At 42.2% G+C, this 21,001-nt stretch overlaps 1 protein-coding gene across 3 annotated transcripts in view; it reads right to left on the reverse strand.

Moving 5' to 3' along the window:
* Positions 1 to 14,031: 14,031 nt before the first annotated feature.
* Positions 14,032 to 21,001, reverse strand: part of Tgfb2 (transforming growth factor beta 2) — an 89,646-nt gene continuing 82,676 nt past the window's right edge. For 2 of the 3 annotated variants that reach the window (XM_052737945.1, XM_052737946.1), the window contains 2 exons: positions 20,145 to 20,298; positions 14,032 to 16,902 (listed from right to left, as the gene is read on the reverse strand). In XM_052737945.1, coding sequence (XP_052593905.1) covers positions 16,744 to 16,902; positions 20,145 to 20,298 — 313 coding nt within the window. In that variant the 3' untranslated portion in view covers positions 14,032 to 16,743. The remainder of the gene's footprint in view (positions 16,903 to 20,144; positions 20,299 to 21,001) is intronic. The other variant, XM_052737947.1, reaches the window with a different exon arrangement.

Below are 21,001 nucleotides of genomic sequence, written 5' to 3' on the forward strand. Positions count from 1 at the left end.
TGGAGAGAGAGTCCAGCTGAGGGGCCGGGAGGCAGAGGGGAAGGGGAGGCCTGGCAAGCCCCCCTGGACATCAGGAGACTGTCTCTTGCAGTTTCTGCCTTCAGTCAGGGGACAAAGAAGGCTTGGAAACGGACAGTGAGAACTAGCTGGCAGGAAAGCCAGGGTGCGGAGAAAGAGGCAAGGCTCCAAGTCACTGGCCCCTCCTATTTTCTATTGGCACTATAAATACCATTCTAAAATGTTACGGTAACTTAAGGAGTCTCTTTTAGGAAGCATTTGGTAGTGAGTCACCAGATAGCTATGTGTGCACCCTGCTGTGACTCCGCAGAGCTCTGCCCCTGGCTCTCAGGGCTGTCTGTGTCAGAACCCCCACTCCATGACAAGGAAGAACTTTTACCTTTTTGCACAAAAGGTCACCTTTGCTGCTGTGGCATCACAGACCGCTCTTCCTTCTGTCTTGCTCTAGGGACTTCTGGAGAGGAAGAGGAGAGTTGTAAACCTGGATGCCATGAACGGGATCCACTTCTAGGAAGAGAAGGCTGAAACTAAAAGCAGTGACTGTATTGTTTCCGGAGCAAGACTGTGCTGGCTGGTTGTGTGTGTCAACTTGACACAAGCTAGAGTCATCAGAGAGGAAGGAGCCTCAGCTGAGGAAATGCCTCCAAGAGATCCAGCTGTAAGGCATTTTCTCCTTTAGTGATCAATGAAGTAGGGCCCAGCCTGTGGTGGGCAGAGCCATCCCTGGGCTGGTGGTCCTGGGTTTTATAAGAAAGCAAACTGAGCAAGCATGGGGAGCAAGCCTCCCTCCGTGGCCTCTGCATCAGCACCTGCTTTCAGGATCCTGCCCTGTTTGAGTTCCTGTCCTGACTTCCTTCAATGATGAACAGCAATGCTGAAGTGTAAGCCAAATAAACCCTTTGCTTCTCAACTTGCTGTTTGGTCATGGTGTTTTGTCGCAGCAATAGAAACCCTAGGACAAAGACCCCTTTTGGATCACAAAAAGGGAACTGGGCCCGGGCCTCAGTGCAAGGAAACTAGGAACCGCATCTTATTCCCAAATACACTAGGTGCACTTTCATCTGGTATCATGCCTATAGCTGTGGCCAAGCCGCCACGTTGGCCACATGACAAGTAAGTTCTACACATTTTCCCCTGGGAGACCTCCCTTAAGAAAGTCCTCGGGCCAGTAGCTGCCGGTAATCAAGGGTCTATACGGAAGACAAGTGCTAGCACCTGGATAAGAGAGGAAGGACCTTTGGGGTATATTTAATCCGGCCACACCCTGTGCATTGTTTACTGGTCTTAGGTTGCTATCTTTTGAATAAAATGAACTATTGTATACTAGCAACACATCTACTGCATGGACATTACATAGAAACGGTAACACCTAAGCATGGCTGCTACTTCTCACAGACACGGAGATGTAGCCTGTCATGTGTGGTATGTTTTTGTGCTGACAAACAGTGCATAAAGACACATATTCAAGGGATCATTACCTGCTTCTTTGTGTGTACTTAGCTTCTCCTAAGACCTGCGTGACTTAAGCCAATTGACTTGTGGTTTTTCTTTGTTTTGTTTGAGACAGAGTCTCTCTATGTAGATAGGACTAACCTGGAACACTCTATGTGATTCACACTGACCTTGAATTTACAAGGCTCTTCCTACCTCAGTGTCTTAGTTTGCTTCCTAGTTGTTGTGATAAACACTATGACCCAAAACAACTTGGGGGGGGAAAGGCTCATTTCATCTTTCACTTCTGGGTCACAGTTCATCACTGAGGGAAGTCAGAGCAAGGAGCTCAAGGCAGGAACCTGGAGACATGAACTGAAACAGAAGCCCCAGAAGAGTGCTGCTAACTGGCTTGCTCCCCTTGGTTTGCTCAGCTTGCTTTTATATACAACCCAGGACCATCTGCCCTGCGGTGGCACTACCCGCAGTGGGCTTGGCCCGCTCACATCCATCATTAATAAAGAAAATGGTCCACACACTTGCCTGTGGACCAATATGATGGAAGCAATGATTGAATCGTGGTTCCTTCTACTCAGATGACCCTAGTTCTTGTTAGGTTGTCAAAAACTATAACTAGCATAATCAGCTCAGAGACTTTACATTCCTCACCAATATTTCTATTTAACCGTTTCTCTTTGTTAGTAGTAGCAAGGGAGTGCTGGCTGATCCGTTAGCCACCAGCCACATGTGGGGCAGGCCACAAGCACACGTGAGTCTCAGTGTGTAGAGCACACAGCAGATCTTAAAGACAGGACTCTGAAAACGAATGTAAGATTTCTCAATAATCAAGATTTATATATATATATATATATATATATATATATATATATATTCTATTTTAAAGTGATAATTATTTTGATAGGCTATATCTAGAGTTCTTTTTATTCATTTCACTGTACTTTTTTAAAAGAATGTCAGAATGTCTAAACTAGACACATGACAGGCATCCTATAGAATTTGAGGGCGGAATCTGTGGAGCTCATGCATCTGTTGAAGCAGCTTAGCCAAAGCCAGGATCCAGGCAGCAGCATCTTCTGGTTTGGGGGCCAGAACCTTTCTGGCTACATCCCTAGAAAAGGGAAATCAAGGTCCCTGCACTGTCTTTCTGTGTAGGCTGCTGTTTACTGAGACTCTTTCCCATGGTGTCCAGGAACTGTGCTGCTTAGTAAACATCTGTATATAGTCCAGGCTGTGGTTTGGTTTTGGTTTTTCTTTTCTTGTTTTCTAGCTGGAAAAATCAAACTCAATATTGCTCTTCAATATACAGAGGTTGTCTTACATCTCATGACCCAAGAATCGCTAACTTTGTATCGGTGTTTGTGTGTATGCACACGAATGAGTGTACATGTGTGTATGTACCAGAGGGGCACATACATGTAGAGGCCAGAGGTTAGCTGTCTTCCCCAATCACTCTCTACATTATTATTATCATTGTTGTTTGGATTTTGTTTTCTTTTATATTTTGTGGGTTTTGTTTGATTTTCTTTGCTTTTTTTTTTTTGTTTTTGAGACAAGTTCTCTCACTGAGCCTGAGTGGTATTGATCCAAGTATGTGCAAGCCTTAGGGATCCTCCTAGCTAGAACGACAGGTCCACAATGCTTCACTTAGATTCTTTTTCTTCACATGAGAGCCGGGGATCTGAACCCAGGTCTTCACACTTGCGCAACTGAGTGCTTTCCTGAGTGAGCCATCTCTTCAGCCCAGAGTTGTGCATTTTCATAACTGTATTACTCCCTAAAAGATGAGTCTGGGGAAGAAGAGGCATAGTCAAACTGTGAGACAGGCACATAAAAGGGATTATGAATAAGTCAAACCAAAGCCTGACTTTTTAATAAGAATCATCTAATTTGGAAATTGTGATTATTCATGTGAGGGACTGAGTTTTGTACTGCATTCCTTGACAACAGTTTTATTTTCCTTTCATTGGTTTATTACCTGTGCCTTCCCTACTCAGGAAGGCTGATTGGCAGTGAAATAGAGTAACAGAACAGGCCTTGAGTGATAGCAGAGGAGGAAGGAGAAGAAAATTCTGCTTGCTCATAGAGACTCAGGACATGCTCAGAGCAGACTTTAAAATTCAGCCCTGAAGAAGCCAAGATAATCTATGGGCCACATTCCCCTAGTCTCATTAAAGAAAGCCTCCTATTACAACAGGAAAAAATGTATTTTATTTAGCAGTTGGCTATAAGAGGAATTATTGCATGGTTTTTTGTGTATGAGAGCACAGAGAACATACAGAGGTTATATATTTTACATTTTATCTGTGACACAGATGCTCTTCTCATAAACATTCTTCATCTCTTTCTTATGATGTCCAAACAAAATATTATTTGCTTTTAAATTTGAATAATATCTTTAAAAGTTAACAAACTTAAGATCCTCCTGTCTCAATCTCCCAAGTTCTAGGATTACAGACAGGTGTGTGCCATCTTTCCTGGCCATGATGCGAGTTTTTAACTGATTCTCTCTTTGGAAAGGGTCCCCACGCTCTGCAGATGCAGCTTCAATGGGCCATGACCATACTGCCCCACTACCATCAATCACGATGCAACCCATAGCACCCAGAAACCATCACCTCCCAGGCTTGTGGGGTGGGGGCTAGGCAAAGGGAACAACTAAGACAGTGGAGGGTCCCAGCAAGACAAGTCACCGCAAACCTCTAGCCATGCCTCCCGGTGGATTCCTTTCTTTGGTAAAGTTTTCCTTTGTGGGTTTCTTTGAGTGCTTGACCCATAGCCCATGGAATGTGTCAGCTTTAATTGCCTGTGTGGATTGGCACAAGTCATGCCTCAAAATTGGAATGTTGTCACATATAACATAGTCTTTCAGATGGATAAATGTGGAAAATGTTTTACCCATGCATTCCTTAGAAGCAACTGTGCTCTGCCATGGGAAGGAGGACCCGGACCAAACCTAATGAGTATATTCCCAAGGTACCCAGGTTTCATTGGCTTTTGGGATGCTGCTGCCTTACCCTATTCCTAGAAAAACAGGTGCCCCTCCCCCAACCCCATGGACATCAGACAATGGCAATTGCCTGCTGGAGTATTCTGACACTGTGGTAGCCAAGGCAGCTTTTCAAGAGAAGCGGGTAATTGAGTGTTGCGAGGACAGATGAGGGGTCTGAGGGCCTGGGATCCCTTCGTGTGAGGTTCTTCATTGAAGACCAACTTACATAAGTACTGCCTTAGAACCAGGTAATAGCTGCTAAGAAGGTCCTTTTGTAACAGGGTGCAGAATATATGACTCGCTACTAAGAATGATGCTGTGAGGCTAGCATCTAAGGAGAAGAAAAGACACTGGCGTGGGTTGAGCACCTTCTCTGTGCCAGTCGTTGTGAACTTAATCTCGAGTCTAGTAGTCAAGCCCTCACTGTGTGTTCATCTAATGTCTGTTTTCTTTGGGGATCGATTGTGGCCCTCTTGATAAATACAGGGCTGTTCGGATGGATCGATTCTTTGCTCCCTTACTCTATCGTTACCCTCACTAGACACCAGTTAGACACTGATAGAAGGATGTGTTTGGATCAAATAGCAAAGTAGAGCAAAGATCATTTCATATGCCGTAAATCCAGAAAACATTCTTCTTTCTACAGAAACAATCCTCATTCAAGGAACACAGTCAAACACCAACATGCTGTTACAAAAAAACAAAAACAAAAACAAAAATCAATCAAAATATTATTTGGGGACCTGAAGCTAATAAATGTATCTGTTTAAGGTTGGAGGTAAAATTAGTTTAAGTTGTTTTTACCATGAGATAGAGTTAACTAATCACAAAACCAGAACTTTCCATCAGCTGGGGAGGGGCAATTAATAACTGCCCCCAGGGAAGGAAGGTCTCTCTTCAAGAGAAGCCAGCATGAAAATTCCCATAGAAAATGAAGGCCCACAGGAAATGTCTAGTTGAGATGATGAATCACAGACGGCCCGGCATGTCAAACTTCCATTCCAATCTCTTTCAGGCGCCATCATGTGAAGAAATTGTTTTCATCCTAGGGTACATCTTTTTGGGAAAATAACAGTCTGTGAGCTTCTAAACATCTTGTGATTGATAGTTGACATTTTCCCAAGACATTGGGCCAGGCTCCCACCATGCAATGGGATGGAGGCAAAGGATGTCCTTCATAGATCAGCAACCTTGCAGTTGGAGAGCTAGACAGACATACAAGGATTTCCTACTTAAAACATGAAGCCAATGAGCCAGACCAATGATCCATTGCAAAGAACACTTACAAGTAAAGATGTATGGACTAAGGAGTACACTGTGTGACGCACTGGGCCACACTACAGCTTCCATGCTGAGATGTTTGGTTTTTGTATTGGCTATACTTTTAAATTTTCTTTTGTTTTGTGGGGAATCACAAGGACAGAGGGCAGAGGTGAGAAGACAAGGAGATGAAAGGGATCAGGATGCATGATGGGAATCTGCAAAGAATCGATAAAATGTTTGAAAAAATAAAACAAAAAAATGAAGCCAAGATGACTGGGGTTCTTGGATATAAGAGCATAAGACTGCTACCATGAGGCATTATGGGTATCCATCTTCTGCTTGAGAATTTTGAGAGAAAGTCTTTCAAAGACTAGTAGTCACAGAAAAACCATCTCCCACTGAAGTGGTCACATTTATGTGAACGTGTTTGTGGCACTGGACTACATCAGATTTTTTTTTTTTTTTTTTTTTTTTTGTGTGTGTGTGTGTGTGTGTGTAAATTCTTCTTTCTGTTTTCCCAAATTATCTCAGCAGGACTAGCATAGACCCAAGAAGCTGTCATTCCCAAGCCATCCTGAGGAAGTGAGTGGCTGTGATGGAAGCTACGTGAAACTTTCCCCATTTACTGATTCAGACTTTGATGTGACCATCAGCTTGGACCTTGGCTGGGGATGCTGGCTGGAGTCATGAAACATGGTTTCTTCACATGGCTTGGGTTTGCTATAGCACAGTGGCCATTTCCTCGAATACAAGAAAAACAGGTAAAAACTGTATTCTTATCTTTCATGGCCTAACCCTAGGTACCAAGGAGTTTGAGCTTCCACTGTTTTCTCAAGCAGGTTCCATATGTAGTGAGAGGAGTGTCAATGTCATGTAAGATGAGTAAGCAGGGTAGGATTGATGCAGAGGCCAACCCTGGAAATCATGGGTCTATGGGCTTTCCTGTAACTATGATAATTTGTCTTCCTCTTCTCCCAGATGCTATAAATACTTAAGCTGTCCTTTATGACCTCCCCTTTTTACACTATAGACTTCAGGACCAGGTGGTGTCACCTGTATCAGATACAGGTATGAATGAGATGCAGGTGAAATCCCATGCACATCATCTCCCCTGAGCAGTATTTCTGACCTCGAGACCGGGAAAGCATCCCCGCTCCCCACTGCATGCCCAATCTAGGATATGATTTCTTTCTCAAAATGAAGTGAAACATTGCAAGAGAGTAGGGAAAGAGGGCTAGAGGAAATGGCATGCTCTTAGCTAAGGAGAAGGGCCAAGCCAGTTAGCTTCCTCATTGCAGTGGCCAAACACCCAAGAGGTGTTTACAGGATGGAACTACCCTGAGTACTGCAGGGAGGGGGGGCCAGAGCAGAGTAGTTCACACCTTATGGTGGCCAGAAAGGAGGGGCAGGGGCAGAGGGGAGGGAGAGGGAAAGTAGAGAAGAGGGAAAGTGGGGAGGGAAGGGAGGGAAAAGGGAGAGAGGGGGGACCAAAAGAGAGGGAGAGTAAGTGAGAACACTCATGTGCCTATTGTGGGGCTTTCTCCTCACTTCTTTTTTTCACTCCAACTGAGTCATAATGTATGAGATGGTGCCACCTGAATATCTCTGATTATACCAATGAAAAGGAAAAACATACATGTGGTGATATATTGTGTCCCCCAATATATTGTGTACCCTAATAAAACTTATCTGGGAAGAGAACAGAACAGCTACTAGATTAGACATAGAGGCCAGACGGTGGTGGCATACACTCCTTTAATCCTAGTATTCTGGAGGCAGAGATCCATCTGGATATTCAGATATCTTCTCCCAAGGGCAAACTTCCCTGAAACCCCCTCAGTGATACACCCAAGAGGTGTGCCTTACTAATTCCCTAGGTGAGCCTGAACCCAATCACACTAATACTCAAATTAACTACCACAGGGAACAAGGTCTCTCACATAGGGTAGGTTTGAGGGAGTCCCCATTTCCTGGGCATCTCAAGCTATACTCAGCAATTCTATTTTTAACAAATGAACCAATGAATGTATGTATAACACGAATTGCTAAACGGTCTTATTAATAAAAAAAAAACCATGGAGCTAGATATTGGGGTAAAAACCCAAGAGATCAGAGGATAGGAAAAGCCACAGCCAATCTCACCTTACAGATGCCTCCGTCTCCAAAGAGACCTGCTTCCTGTATACACATGCCTATATGCCTTTCTGTTCTGCATTTCACTTCCTCTCTCTGCCCAGCTATATCATTTCCTGTCTGTTTGTACAGACCTCCAGACCTCTATGGTTAGTACTGGGATTAAAGGTGTGTGCCACCATGCCTGGCTGTGTTTCCAGTGTGACCTTGAACTCACAGAGATCCAGATGGATCTCTGCCTCTGGAATGCTAGGATTGAAAGTGTGTGCCAACACTGCCTGACTTCTATGTCTAATCTAGTAGCTGTTCTGTTCTCTGACCCCAGATAAGTTTTATTACAGTACACAATATATTGGGGGACACAATATATCACCACATGCATGTTTCCTTCTCATTGCTACAATGAGAAAAAGACACGCAAGGGCAATCTAAGAATCCGGAAAACCAAAGCGGCTATGAAGGGCTTCACTGGTGACCTCTCCCAATGCTTTCCTTTACTGAAGAAGCCACTGAGAAGTCAGTCACAAGGTGATATCACAGCCCCACCTGTGCTTCTCCTCAATTTAACTAACATATTTAATTAATTAATTAATCCATGTATATGGATGTTCTGTCTGCATGTATATATGTGTACCACATGCTTGCAGTGCCCATGGGGGCTAGAAGATGGTGTCAGATCCCCTGAACAGATGGTTGTGAGCCACTATGTAGGTGCTGGGAATCTACCCTGGGTCCTCTGGAAGAGCAAGCAGCCAGTGCTCTTAACCACTGAACCATCTCTGTAGCCCCAACAAACACAGGACTGGGAACCTATGTTAAATAAGCAGATGCCCAGAATCGGAAGCACAGAGCAGGCACAGCCACTATTCTGAGACTCCTAGGAAGGAGGAGATGGCATTCCCTAGACCCAGGACAGCAGGGCAGAGGCAGGACAGGAGCCACAGCATTTCTTCAAGCAGTCATCTTCCAGACTCTCCTGAAGACAGTGGTACAGCAGGGCTCCTGGGTGAAGTTAAGCCTTACTGGCCTCTTTGTTCTGTTGGTCTTTTTATATTTTGTCCCGATTTTGCCTGCTTGATGTTTGAGACAGTGTCTCACTTAGCAGTTGAGACTGGCTTAGAACTCACTATGTGCACTGTGCTGGTCTCGAACCTATAGTAATCTAGTCTGCACCACCCTACCGAGTGCTGAGGTTACCGGCATGGATCACCACATTCCACACAGGCACTGCAGTCTTCCTTAAAGATGCTGGTCACATAGTGGATGCTCAGTACCTCTCCTCCCTTTCTTGCCCACCTCCACTGTCTCTTCTGCCCTTCCGTTCTCGTCTGGCCTGGAGGTCTTCCTTTGTCTTATTGGTGTGGGGTCCCCAAGGGAAGTGAATAAGTTGGTATCAGTTTTTAAAACCTTGAGTTGTAATTATTTCTTATGCTGCACCCTTAAGGACATTAAACATACACACACATTATATGTGTGTGTGTCCATATATATGTACATATAATATATAGTATATGCTTATAATTATGCACATACATGCTTATATATATAAACACGTATCTGTATCTTCATACTTCATATAGCAATGATGGTATCTTCACTACTTTATAGTTTCATAGTAGACTGTCAGCTCTATAACAAGAAAATAAACTCCAGAGGTTGCTGGACCTCCTGAAGACTCAATGCCCCTCCCACCCCAGCTTCTTTCTATGTGTCCTCCTTGTAGGAGTATGAATGTAACGCAAGGTTCCTTCCAACAGCAGGCCATGAGCAAGGGGAAGGCACACACATGGCAATGGGAAACTCAATCCAGCACTGCCATTTGGTTGAAAGTTCTCTTCAGTTTTCTGTACTGTTTAACTTTGTTTCAAATGAAGAAATCTGTGTTCCACCCATGCTTGAGACCGAGCCAAGCTGCATGACTTCACACTGCCTTTAGGACAGCATTGGATTGCATAACTGCTGAGCTTGTTTGCTCCCAACATCCTGAGATGGAGGATCTGCTATATGATTCAGAACGGAGCATTGGGCCTGTGGAGAGGTCCAACCACGGCTGGCTGGAGTTGGGGACGTTAACCGAGTGACACATCTGTGTTCTTCCAGTTGAGCTGGCATCTGCAGCAGGGAAAGCCCTTCCTGAGGGAGAAAGCCTGGGAGCTTATACTGTCCTTTTCTTTACAGCTAGTTTTTCTTTGTTTAATTATGTCTACTCTCTTTGGGTGGACCATTTCTCTAGTTCTGATCACACAACAGAAAGCGTCCCTCAGTACATTCTGTTCCTTTTAGTAGGTCTCTACTCAATTACAGGAACATGCTCAACTCTCCTCCCAACAGCCATTACTTGCTGAAATTTAAAAAAGTAAAACAATTACAAAGCATTTTCAGGGAAATAAAGGCTCACTCAGGGAGAAGCCTAAAACAATCTTTTAAAGATAAGGTTACTGGAAAACCTTTTCTTTGCAATCTCACATAAAGTTAGGTAGGTAAGCAGGTAGATGATAGATAGATAGATAGATGATAGATGTGAAGTAGATAGATAGATAGGCAGACAGATAGAAAGATAGGTAAGTTTGGTGGATGATAAAGAGATGGTAGATAGATGATAGATAAATAGAGATAATAGGTACATGATAGATGATACATAGAACAAGATGATAGCTATATGACAGATATAGGTGATATATATTTACAAAAATGATTGAAATTAATTTACATAGATACAGAGGATAGATACATAATAGATAGATGATAAACAGATACCATGATCTAATATTTGTATTAATTACTCCAATTTCATAGCATCTAGTAAGCACAGTTTCAAAGGAAGTATGAAAATAACATTTCCTCTGTTGCCTTTGACCTGAAATGTTAGTAAACTCAGGGTCTTACTTTCCTTCACTGTAGGATGGGACTGTGGAGCCAAGGGAAGCAATAGAGAATGGAGCAAGCAGCTTTGGAGATGAGTAAAGAAAGAATGAGGTCTGAATTTTGCTAGAAGTACAGTCATAGTCTTTGAGAGAAACAAAGGAATTAGTTGCTAAAGATGAGTTTTCCAGGATCTTTCAGGATGCATTTCCTGCCTTTTCATGTCTGTGGGCACCTTGTAAGTCTCTAGCTTTAATTTTGTGAGTGAAATACATTAATTTCAGGTTAAGTACCCCAGGGATAGAAAGTCTGACTCCACCCCTTGAAGGTCCAATAGCTAGAGCCATGCTACATATCTTCCTTCCTGGAAAATCAACACTGATTTATGACCAGTGACTTAAACAAATACAGTAAGTGTTCAGGTTTTTATTTTTCCTTTAAGCAAGGTAGGAAAGATTGCTACCAGAACATTGATGTAGCCTTATGGGTTGAAAGAATTTGGTTCAATAGTTCAATATGCCTAGGAAGAGGTCAAGCTGCCCCTCTCCATTGTTAGTAAGCAACCACCAATTCCACAGGGACTTGGGCACTGAGGTTTCTAAAAGGTCCATGTTTTCCTTCTGACCTTTGTCATTGAAGACTTGGTATTAGGCTGACTCCTAAAGGTTGACTGACCAAAACCACACTTTTACAGGGTAGGTCCTAACTTTGTTCAATCACGTATTAATTACAAAAACAAAGGTTGATAATACAGTTCAGGGGAATAATTTAGCCTTTGTTTCCAGACAGAGCTGCTTTCAAATTCCACAGTACTGCTAGAGGGGAGTGGTATACCTCACTGGAGGATGAGACAGTCTGGGATACAGAGTGAGATTCCATCTTACAGACCAGAAGAAATGGAAAAAAGAAAAATAAAATCTACACCAGAGCTGTCTCATAGAATAGAACTCAGCTCAAAAGACAAAAAATAATTTTTTTAGTAAATAGTTTTAAAGAAAACCAGGTGACATTAATTTTAACCATGTGCTTTATTTAAACTCATGCATATCTAAGAATATTTAGATATATAATAGGTATAAAAAATGATTCTATTGAGAAAGTTTAAGTTTTGCACATGTTTGTACCTAAGTCTTTAAAATTTTAGTGGGTATTTTATACCTGTAGCCCATCTCAAGTCAGATTGGCTATGTTTTAATTTCCCAGGTACCACATGTAACTTATGTATTGGATGAAACTATTCTAGACCCTCCCCTTGCAAATGGTATGGTTGTGGGGGAGTGATCAATCCATTGTGAGTCCCCACTTACTCTCCTATAATATGGTGCTATATAAAATAGAGTTGGGGCTAGAGAGGCTTTTCATTGGTTAAAAAAGCATACTACCCTTGTAGAGGACCCAAATTCCCTTGGAACTTCAATTCCGAGAGGCCCAACACCCTCTTTGGGCTTCTGCATGAGTTTTACTCATATGTACACACACACACACACACACACACACACACACACACACGTAACTAAAAGTAAAACAAATCTTCAATCTTCAAAAAAGACATCTACATGTAAGGTTAAATGTGAGAGCAAATCGGCTGAGAGCAGTGTCTAGTGCCAGACCACAGTTACTATTGTCATGCAATGACATTCAACCACCTACTTTTCAATAATTTGGGGCCTGTCGTGTCATCAAAAGGCTAGTCCACAGAACTATGAAACATCCTCAGGGATGACTGATGGCTTGATCCATTTGAGAGATATGGGTCTGGAGAATTTTATACATTTGAGTATAAATTGAGGTGGAGATGTGTGGTCCCAAACCACAGTCTAGAAATGAAGAGTTCATTACTGAAAGGACTGCCATGACCCAACACAGAACAGGCATAAGAATATCAAAATGGATGCTCAATGATGAGTCGAAACAGAGCTTAGGATTTCCCCTCATGGTTATTCACAACAAGTAGGCGGAAATACAAGTCAGGTATTCTCCTCTTCACTGGAAAGTAAAGAAACATCTGGGAGTGTAGCACAGCCATACTACATTTTGGTCAGTGGACAGGGTACCCTACTTTCAGTCCCCAGCACTACCACCAGAAAGGAAGAAAGGAGGAAAGGAAGGGAAGGAGAGAGGGAGAGAGAGAGAAAGAAAAAGATGGAGGGAAGGAGGGAGGGAGGGAAGGAAGGAAGGAAGGAAGGAAGAAAAAAAGGAGGGAGGGAGGGAGGGAGGGAGGGAGGGAGGAAGGAAGGAAGGAAGGAAGGAAGGAAGGAAGGAAGGAAGGAAGGAAGGAAGGAAGGAGGAGTGATACAGTTAGTAAAGGAAGTGAATGGGAAAATTTCTATTGTTTTTGGGGCTGCTAGGTGGATCTTTTCCTTGTCTGGCCTGTATACTACCCTTTCATTCTCACCCATCAATTAATTGTGCTATGAACTGGGGTAGGTGACCGATTTTGACTAGCTCACTCTACACAGAACCCTGGACTCAGGTCAGAGTAAAACGCTTCCTCCACTTAAGATCAAACAAGATGTGATGGCAGAAACAAGTGACAAGATGGCAGAGAAGGGACCCATTCTCTATTCTACTTCCATGCTCAAACTGATGGCTTGTTTCTGTGACATGTGGACAACACAGTGGGCACCAACTAAGTTCTTGCATTAGACAAAGCAAGAAGAGCAGACCGAGTCTCATCTATTTTCTCAGTAATTCTATTTATTGAGAGGCTGGCAACTCACTTGAGAAGTGGGGTCACATAGGTAAGAACCAAGGAGATCTGAGAGAATGGTGTGTGTGTGTGTGTGTGTGTGTGTGTGTGTGTGTGTGTGTGTGTGTGTGTGTGCAGTGCTATGGGTAAAACTGAGACAGAAGTAACTGCTCTCAAGCAACGACCCCAGAGTGCACATGGCTTTTGTTATATCTGGCCGGCTCAGTAACTATCCAAGTTATGGGGCGACAGGGGATCCTGTCTAGACCAGTTCTTTTGGCCTTGGGTTTGGCAGAACATAGAACCAGAAAGCCTAATCATGGCCCAAATATCTCTGCATTTTTTTTTCCTGGTAGACAGTCAAGCTGGGTGGAAACTAAATCCCAAACAATTACCAAATAGTAATAAATGAGAAAATAAAAAGACAGCAAAGCCTTTCTTTGGGTCTTGATAGCTGTGTCCTGGCTCTGAAGCCGTAGCATGGTATTTCTGAAGTGAACAGCTGTGTGATAAAAGCACAGGAGACAGCTTTAAGCACAGCTTTTCCAGTGTACACAGTCACCTCTAGGTCACATGTGGTTTCTAGTCTCAAACATGATTCTTTGACAGGAAGAACACAGCAACATATAACTGAAATAATTTATTTACCACTAGAGCACCACAAAAACCAGACATACATTGTGTTAAAATACAGTATAATTGGTCATCAAAACACATAACAGCTATTCTTATATTCCATTCTTTAAAAACCATGCCAACCATAAAATTGTACTGTTGCTTAACACATACAATCTGCTGCCCCACCCATATGCTAACACACCCCCTGCCCCCCTCCTACAACCCCTCCCATGGCAATATTTACTAATAGGAAATAAAGACCTGTAGACCCCACAGACTTAGAGAGAGAGAGAGAGAGAGAGAGAGAGAGAGAGAGAGAGAGAGAGAGAGAGAGAGAGAGAGAGACTTAAAAAAGAGCAGTCAGTGCATTCAGAAGGAGAGACAAAATCATACAAAACAAAAATGTCATTTTATCTGAGAGAAAAATATCTGCAGAAATAAGAGGGGGTATACAGAAATAACAGAGAAGTGTAAGGGGAAGGAAAATGAACACACAGGCAAATCTGGGTTTGTGTTGTGTCTGATACAAGGGTCATTCACCAGCACTTGCTCTGTCTCTTTTTTTGACTTGCAAATCCTGTTCTTTGTCTTAATGAATTTTGAGGAAAGCTCCCCAAACAAGTATACCATATCAAAGACATTCTCTTCGTATTCACACCTCACTGTGTTCCCCTTTGGGTGAGACCATAAATATTTCACTGTTTTGTGGACTAGTTTGTATCTTGAAGCTAAGGAAGTGACGAGGATACCCTGCAAAGCCCACCGTCAGGTCCCGCCTCTCAAAGATGAGACCACCTATTTCCTCAAGCCAAAGCCAACCTCCGCTGTAGAGCATTCTCATTCAGGTGAAAGGAAGAACATTTTGACAATGGAGAATTCGGCTTGTGCTTTTTCAGCCTTCAAAGAATTTCTTTGAAAACCTGAACTTCAGGGAAGTTAATGAAATGATGAATGCTGGTCAGGACTTTTTCCTCCTTTGAAAAACCCAACCAAAGTGTATATCTTTCAGTTCTCCCCATAAAACCAAAAGCCTGATTAAAGAAAAAGGTGCTTTTTCTTTTTAAATGTCTGCTTTTTAACAGCAATAAAATTCCACAAATATATGAATTAAAGAAAGCCAGAGAAACTTTTTTTAGCCCAGTCACCAAGATTCTGAGTTCAGATTATTAAACCCTCTCTAAAACTACATTTGTGCTCAGTTCTCTGTCTTCACACATCTCCATCTTCCCAGGAGAAGCTTTGTCATCGGACCTGACGAGTTAGTCCTGACAGAGAAAAGATTGAGGACGACTGTAGAACTCAAGCATATCTTTTTGTTTTTGTTTGTATGTTTGTTTTTGTTTTTTTTATCTTTTTATGTTTGTTTGTTTTTGGAAAAGAAAAGGAAAGGGAGAAAAATGGACCCGAGTATCTTATGTCATTTAATGGACAATACATAAAAGACAAGCAGAGAAGATACTATTTAAAAAAAAAATGAATTTGTAGTGCAAGTCAAAATCTAGGGGTTTTATTCAAAGATACTGGCCAGCTAAAGGAAACAAACATACAATCTGAATGACCATTAAAAAAAAAGTCCAAATTTAAGTTCAATCTAAATCATAATCATTATTACAGAACATCAAAAATACGGTAAGGATCTACATATTACATATAAAGTAGTTAATGTTTTGATTTAATAGTTTGTAAAACAGATCTGCAGATGTGTTTTCAATTATGCTGGCTTCTAGACCCATCTATTTTAATAGTGTCAGTGTGATTACATATCCCAAGACAAAGGAAAAAAACCTGTATCGGCGCTCTACGGCCACTTCACGGTCCAAAGTCTGACAAAACACGTCAAAACAGGTCAACATTTCACTGGCTTGCTTAAACTGGCAAAGAATCATTTACAATTAAAAGAAAGAAAAAAAAAAAGCAATCTCCCAGAGTCCCACTGACTCCAGGCTTTCTTCCTTAACAGGCCTTCTCAGTGTATGGCCGCCCGTGAAGCAGGCAGTTGGTGCACAGCTCGTGTTCCTGGGGCTTCCACACTTTTGCAGACTGAAGTCCTCTCTATATAAGGACTCACAGGGATTTCATCCTGGTGTGACTGCCTGCTTTTCCGGCTCGTTTGAGTTCAAATTCCTTAAGCCATCCATGAGTCTGTGGCAAAGCATTTGGTCTCCATTTTATACACCTGTTTTGTTTTCCAAGGGCAATGAAAGGTTCATTATATAGTAACACACAATAAATAACCCACTGTTAGCTCAGAGGAAGGGACAGGGAAGGTGCCCACTGCAGAGCAATACAGAGGAACCAGGAGAAGCACGGCGAAGTGTGGGTGCAAACGATACGTACAACTCCACTGAACGGATTTCCTGTTTTGTTTTTCTTTCACATAATTAACACTAACAAATTCTTCCAGTGTTTATTTTTTCCTTTAAAAAAAAAAAAAGATGTTTTCTTTTGGTGTCTCTCATGAAGTAGGCGAAATGCAGACTGAAGCCTTCCGTGGTTTTTTGTCGCTGTAATCTCAGGTGCCAGTTTTAACAAACAGAACACAAGCTTGCAAAATGTTTGAACTAGTACCGCTTTTTCTCCATTTTTTCCTTTAAACACTGATGAATCAAAACTCCCTCGTGTCATAGACATCATCATCATCATCATCATCATCATCATCGCTGTCGTTGTCATGCGTCATTGTCACCGTGATTTTCGTGTCGTGGCTTTTCTGAGGACCTTAGCTGCATTTACAAGACTTGACGATCATGTTGGAAAGCTGTTCGATCTTGGGTGTGTTACCAATGTAGTAGAGGATGGTCAGTGGCTCCAGATCTTGGGACACACAGCAAGGGGAAGCAGAGGCTTCAGGATTTATGGTATTGTACAAACTGAGGACCTGAGGGACACAACACAGGGACACACACACAAGCAAGGGATTAGTTTCATTTGTGTTTAAATTTTGTACTTATGTGCATGTGTGTGCACCTACAAGCAGGGGCCAGAGGTTGGTGGTGGATGTCTTCCTCAGTCTCTCTCCACTTCATTATCTATCTATCTATCTATCTATCTATCTATCTATCTATCTATCATCTATCTACCATCTACTTATCAATCATCAATCTATCTATCATCTATCTATCTATCTATCTATCTATCTATCTATCTATCTATCTATCATCTATCTACCATCTACTTATCAATCATCAATCTATCTATCATCTATCTATGTATCTATCTATCAATCTATCTACCATCTACCTATCAATCATCTATGTATGTATGTATGTATGCATGTATGTATGTATCTATCTATCTATCAATCTATCTACCATCTACCTATCAATCATCTATCTATGTATCTATGTATCTATCATCTATGTATCTATCTATCTATGTACGTATGTATCTATCTATTTTAGGCTGGGTCTCCCGCTGAATCTGAAGCTTGTTGATTTGGCTTAGGTTGGCTTGGTCAATGAGCTCCAGGGATGCTCCTGTCTCTGTCCCTCACAGCCTGAGGTTATAAGAGGACATCACCACATCTGGCTTTTATGTGATTGATGGGGATATGAACTCAGGTCCTCATGCTTACCGCATTTTACACACTGAGTCACTTCCCCAGCTCAGGGCCACTGAGTAGGCAATCTCAATTATTTGTTTTCTTACCTCTAAGTTATTGTCAGACTGGCTTGTGTCCTTAGCAATGACAGACTTAGACTTTTCCCACAGGCTGCCTTTTGTTCTTTTTGTACATATTAAACAAATGATCCCATAAAAAAGTCTGATTACACCAAACTGTTCGGTTAGCAGATTTTCCTATTTTTTCCCCAATAAATCTACTGGCCTTTGCTATACAAAGGCCTCAGTCCTCCTGCCATATCATCTTGTTTCTATATAAATTCCATATAAGCCAAGGTTTCATGAATACCCATTTTATATTCCCACACAGGTTAAATGCTCCTTGAGTTCAGGGACTCTGCTCACTTTGTTTATGCCTTGTAACTCTAGGAAGTCTTGTCTGGACAGTATATGACTCATATGCTCAGGGACAAAATGACAAATAGAGGAATAATAATTCTTACAAGAGCTGTAATCGACCCTCAGGTATAGACAGGATGCCCGCCTGCAGTAGGATATCTTCCTGTCAAACGACTTCACAAGCCAATGAAATGTCACTTACATTTTCTTTTTTAAAAAATCCTTTTCCTTACAATGACTTATAATTAAGTGATGTTAAGAAGGGAGGAAAAATCAACATGAAAGCCACATAAATTCTTCATTTTGTTTCACTTTGATACAAAGTCTTCCTTTGTAGCCCACACTATATAATAGACCAGGCTGGCCTTGAGCTTATTATATAGCTCAGGTTGGCCTTAAACTCACAATCCTCCTGCCTTAGCCACTTGAGTTCTAGAATTACAGGTGTGCACTACCCTACCCAACTAGTTAATCTACAGTTCCAATTGTTCATTTTCTTTTATTTTGCTTAAATCAATAATAATAACTGGCCCTCCATTAACATTCGTCATGCTAAATGGGGATGACCAAGTTCAAGAACTAAATACCTAGTCCTAGAATAGAAGAGAAAGTGCTGTACATAGGTCTGTAGTTTTATCCCATTCTCCATCACAGGAGTGTGTGGCTCTTATTGAAGGAAGTGTGTAGGTTACCCAGTGATGACAGAGATATTTCCAAGGATGCCATTAATGTGTTAGTCAAACAAGTGACCTTTTCCTCGAGATTCCCTGGGATGTTTTCAACTGAGGACAAGAGACCTGTTGAGCACAGCAACACTGAATACTTTATTAGGCTACCCCTGGCTTCTTGGGGAACTGTCCAAACCACATATTTGTGACCATGACAGTTATTCTTCCTTCTCCTTGAAAAACAAGCTTGGCCTCAGCCTTCACACACTCCCTCTGTGTATCAGGGAGGAGAATTACGTTTCGACTTGGCATCTGGGCCCTGCCCGCGTTACAGCTACTGCCGCTGCAGTCCAGATGAAGCAGGCTGGCCAGAGAACTCAGACAAAGGGACGGCATGAGCCAGCTTCCCTCACATGGCCAAGCACGTGGTCAGCCCTGAGTGCCAAGCCTACAGGGGCACTGGGAAGATGACTGGAGGAGGGGAAGCCATGTTTGCTCATTTCAATTCCAGTCCAGGCAGGCATTTAGAAGTAAATAGACCTCATATTCCACTAATACATAATTTTGCATAAGCAGGAAAGAGCCATTTTTTAATAACACAGAATTGTCGAAAATAATTGATAACCCCCCAACTCTTGAATTCAGCCAAATGCGATCTCTCTGGCAGCAGATTCGTTTTCCTACCCTGCAGTGAAGGCAATGTTTCTAATGCCTCTTTAATAAGGAGATTTACAGAGCATAAAGAGCAGAATAGAAACCTCTCCTTGCTGCCACATTTTAGGAATTAAGCTCAGAAAGATGGAGCAATGGGGACTGGGTTATAAAACAAGCGGGGCTGCGATCCAAGCTCCGGGCTGCCACTTTTTTTGCTTTCATCTTGGTCAAGGCACCCACACAATCTAAATCTAATTTCTTTGTTTTTAGAAAAATCCTGTTTGAACAAGACCACGTCTGAAGTCTTCCCATCTCTAAAACCCTACATCATAAGCCACAAAGAGGAAGCCCATGGATGAATACATCAGTACGTAGAAAACGTTGTGCTCATCTGGGCTGGGGACGCATGGCATCCAGTCTTGGAACTTCTTGCTGAGTTAGTCCTCTGTCCTCACTGAAGAAACTTGATAAAATATTTAGCTATGTGTTCGCTTTGGGTCCTAGTCATAAAGATTTATAGAGACAGAAGTGGTAGTGCATGCCTGTAATCCCAACACTTGGGAGACAGAAGAGACAGGAGGATTGCCATAAGTTCAAGGCCAGCCTGATCTACATAGTGAATTTCAGGACAGCCAATGCTACACAATGAGATCCTGTATCAAAAAAAGCAACCACCAACAAAAGAAGTTATAGAGATATCCATCTTAAATATATACATTGTATTTCACAATAACTATTGAGTTTGGCATTGTTATTGTTGTTATTGTTGTTATTATTATTATTATTATCATTACTGACTTAGGCAAGAGTAGGAGAGACAAACAATTCAGATACGTACCTTGGTGTGCTGAGTGTCTGAACTCCATAGATACGGGCAAGCCCCAGCACAGAAGTTGGCATTGTACCCTTTGGGTTCATGGATCCATTTCCACCCAAGATCCCTCTTGAAATCAATGTAAAGAGGGCGAAGGCAGCAATTATCCTGCACATTTCTGTTAAAAGAAGAAGCAGTGGAGATTTGGGAGTTGATTTCACATGTATCTCACCCTGAGTCAAAAAAAATGACCCATTAACTCATTCCACTCATAGCAAACACCATGAAACTGGCTAGGAGGGCTCTCTTGTCACCTTACATGATGTCAACAGTGAGATACCATAATGAGTCCCTGGACTACTGTCCCGGATGTATTCTATACCCTGGCCTTTTTGTCTATGACCTGGAAAAATCAATATTTATCTTCAATGAATTAAGAGTAAGCGAGCAGACAGTTGAAAGGGGCAGAGTCCTTCCTGCTGAACAGCTACCATCCAGTCTCTACTGCTGTTTTGTGCACACAATGGACAAAATACAACAGACATTTTCAGAGAGCCCCTGGAGGCATTTCCCTTTGAGAATATATCCTATGCTTTACCACTTATTAGCTAGATCTAGGAATGAATCAGAGTTCAGGAAATATGGAGTCTTGTTGCCATAGCCACTGTCTCTGTCAACCGAAATGTCCTCCTCTACCTGTGACCTATGACACGGTGAGCACCTCATGAAGAGGCCCCTGCCCCTGATCCACAACTTCTAAAACAAGGAGTCCTCCCCCTATAGGAAGCACAGAAGGTCATGCATGCATCTTCCCCTTCAGGAATTCATGCAAAAGTGGCAAACAAATTCTTGCCGCTCAAGGTATGGCCATCAGCCTTCTT

The sequence above is a fragment of the Peromyscus californicus genome, unplaced genomic scaffold (genome assembly GCF_007827085.1).
Source record: "Peromyscus californicus insignis strain IS unplaced genomic scaffold, ASM782708v3 Scaffold_14__1_contigs__length_90479793_seg_2, whole genome shotgun sequence".
NCBI lineage: Eukaryota > Metazoa > Chordata > Mammalia > Rodentia > Cricetidae > Peromyscus > Peromyscus californicus.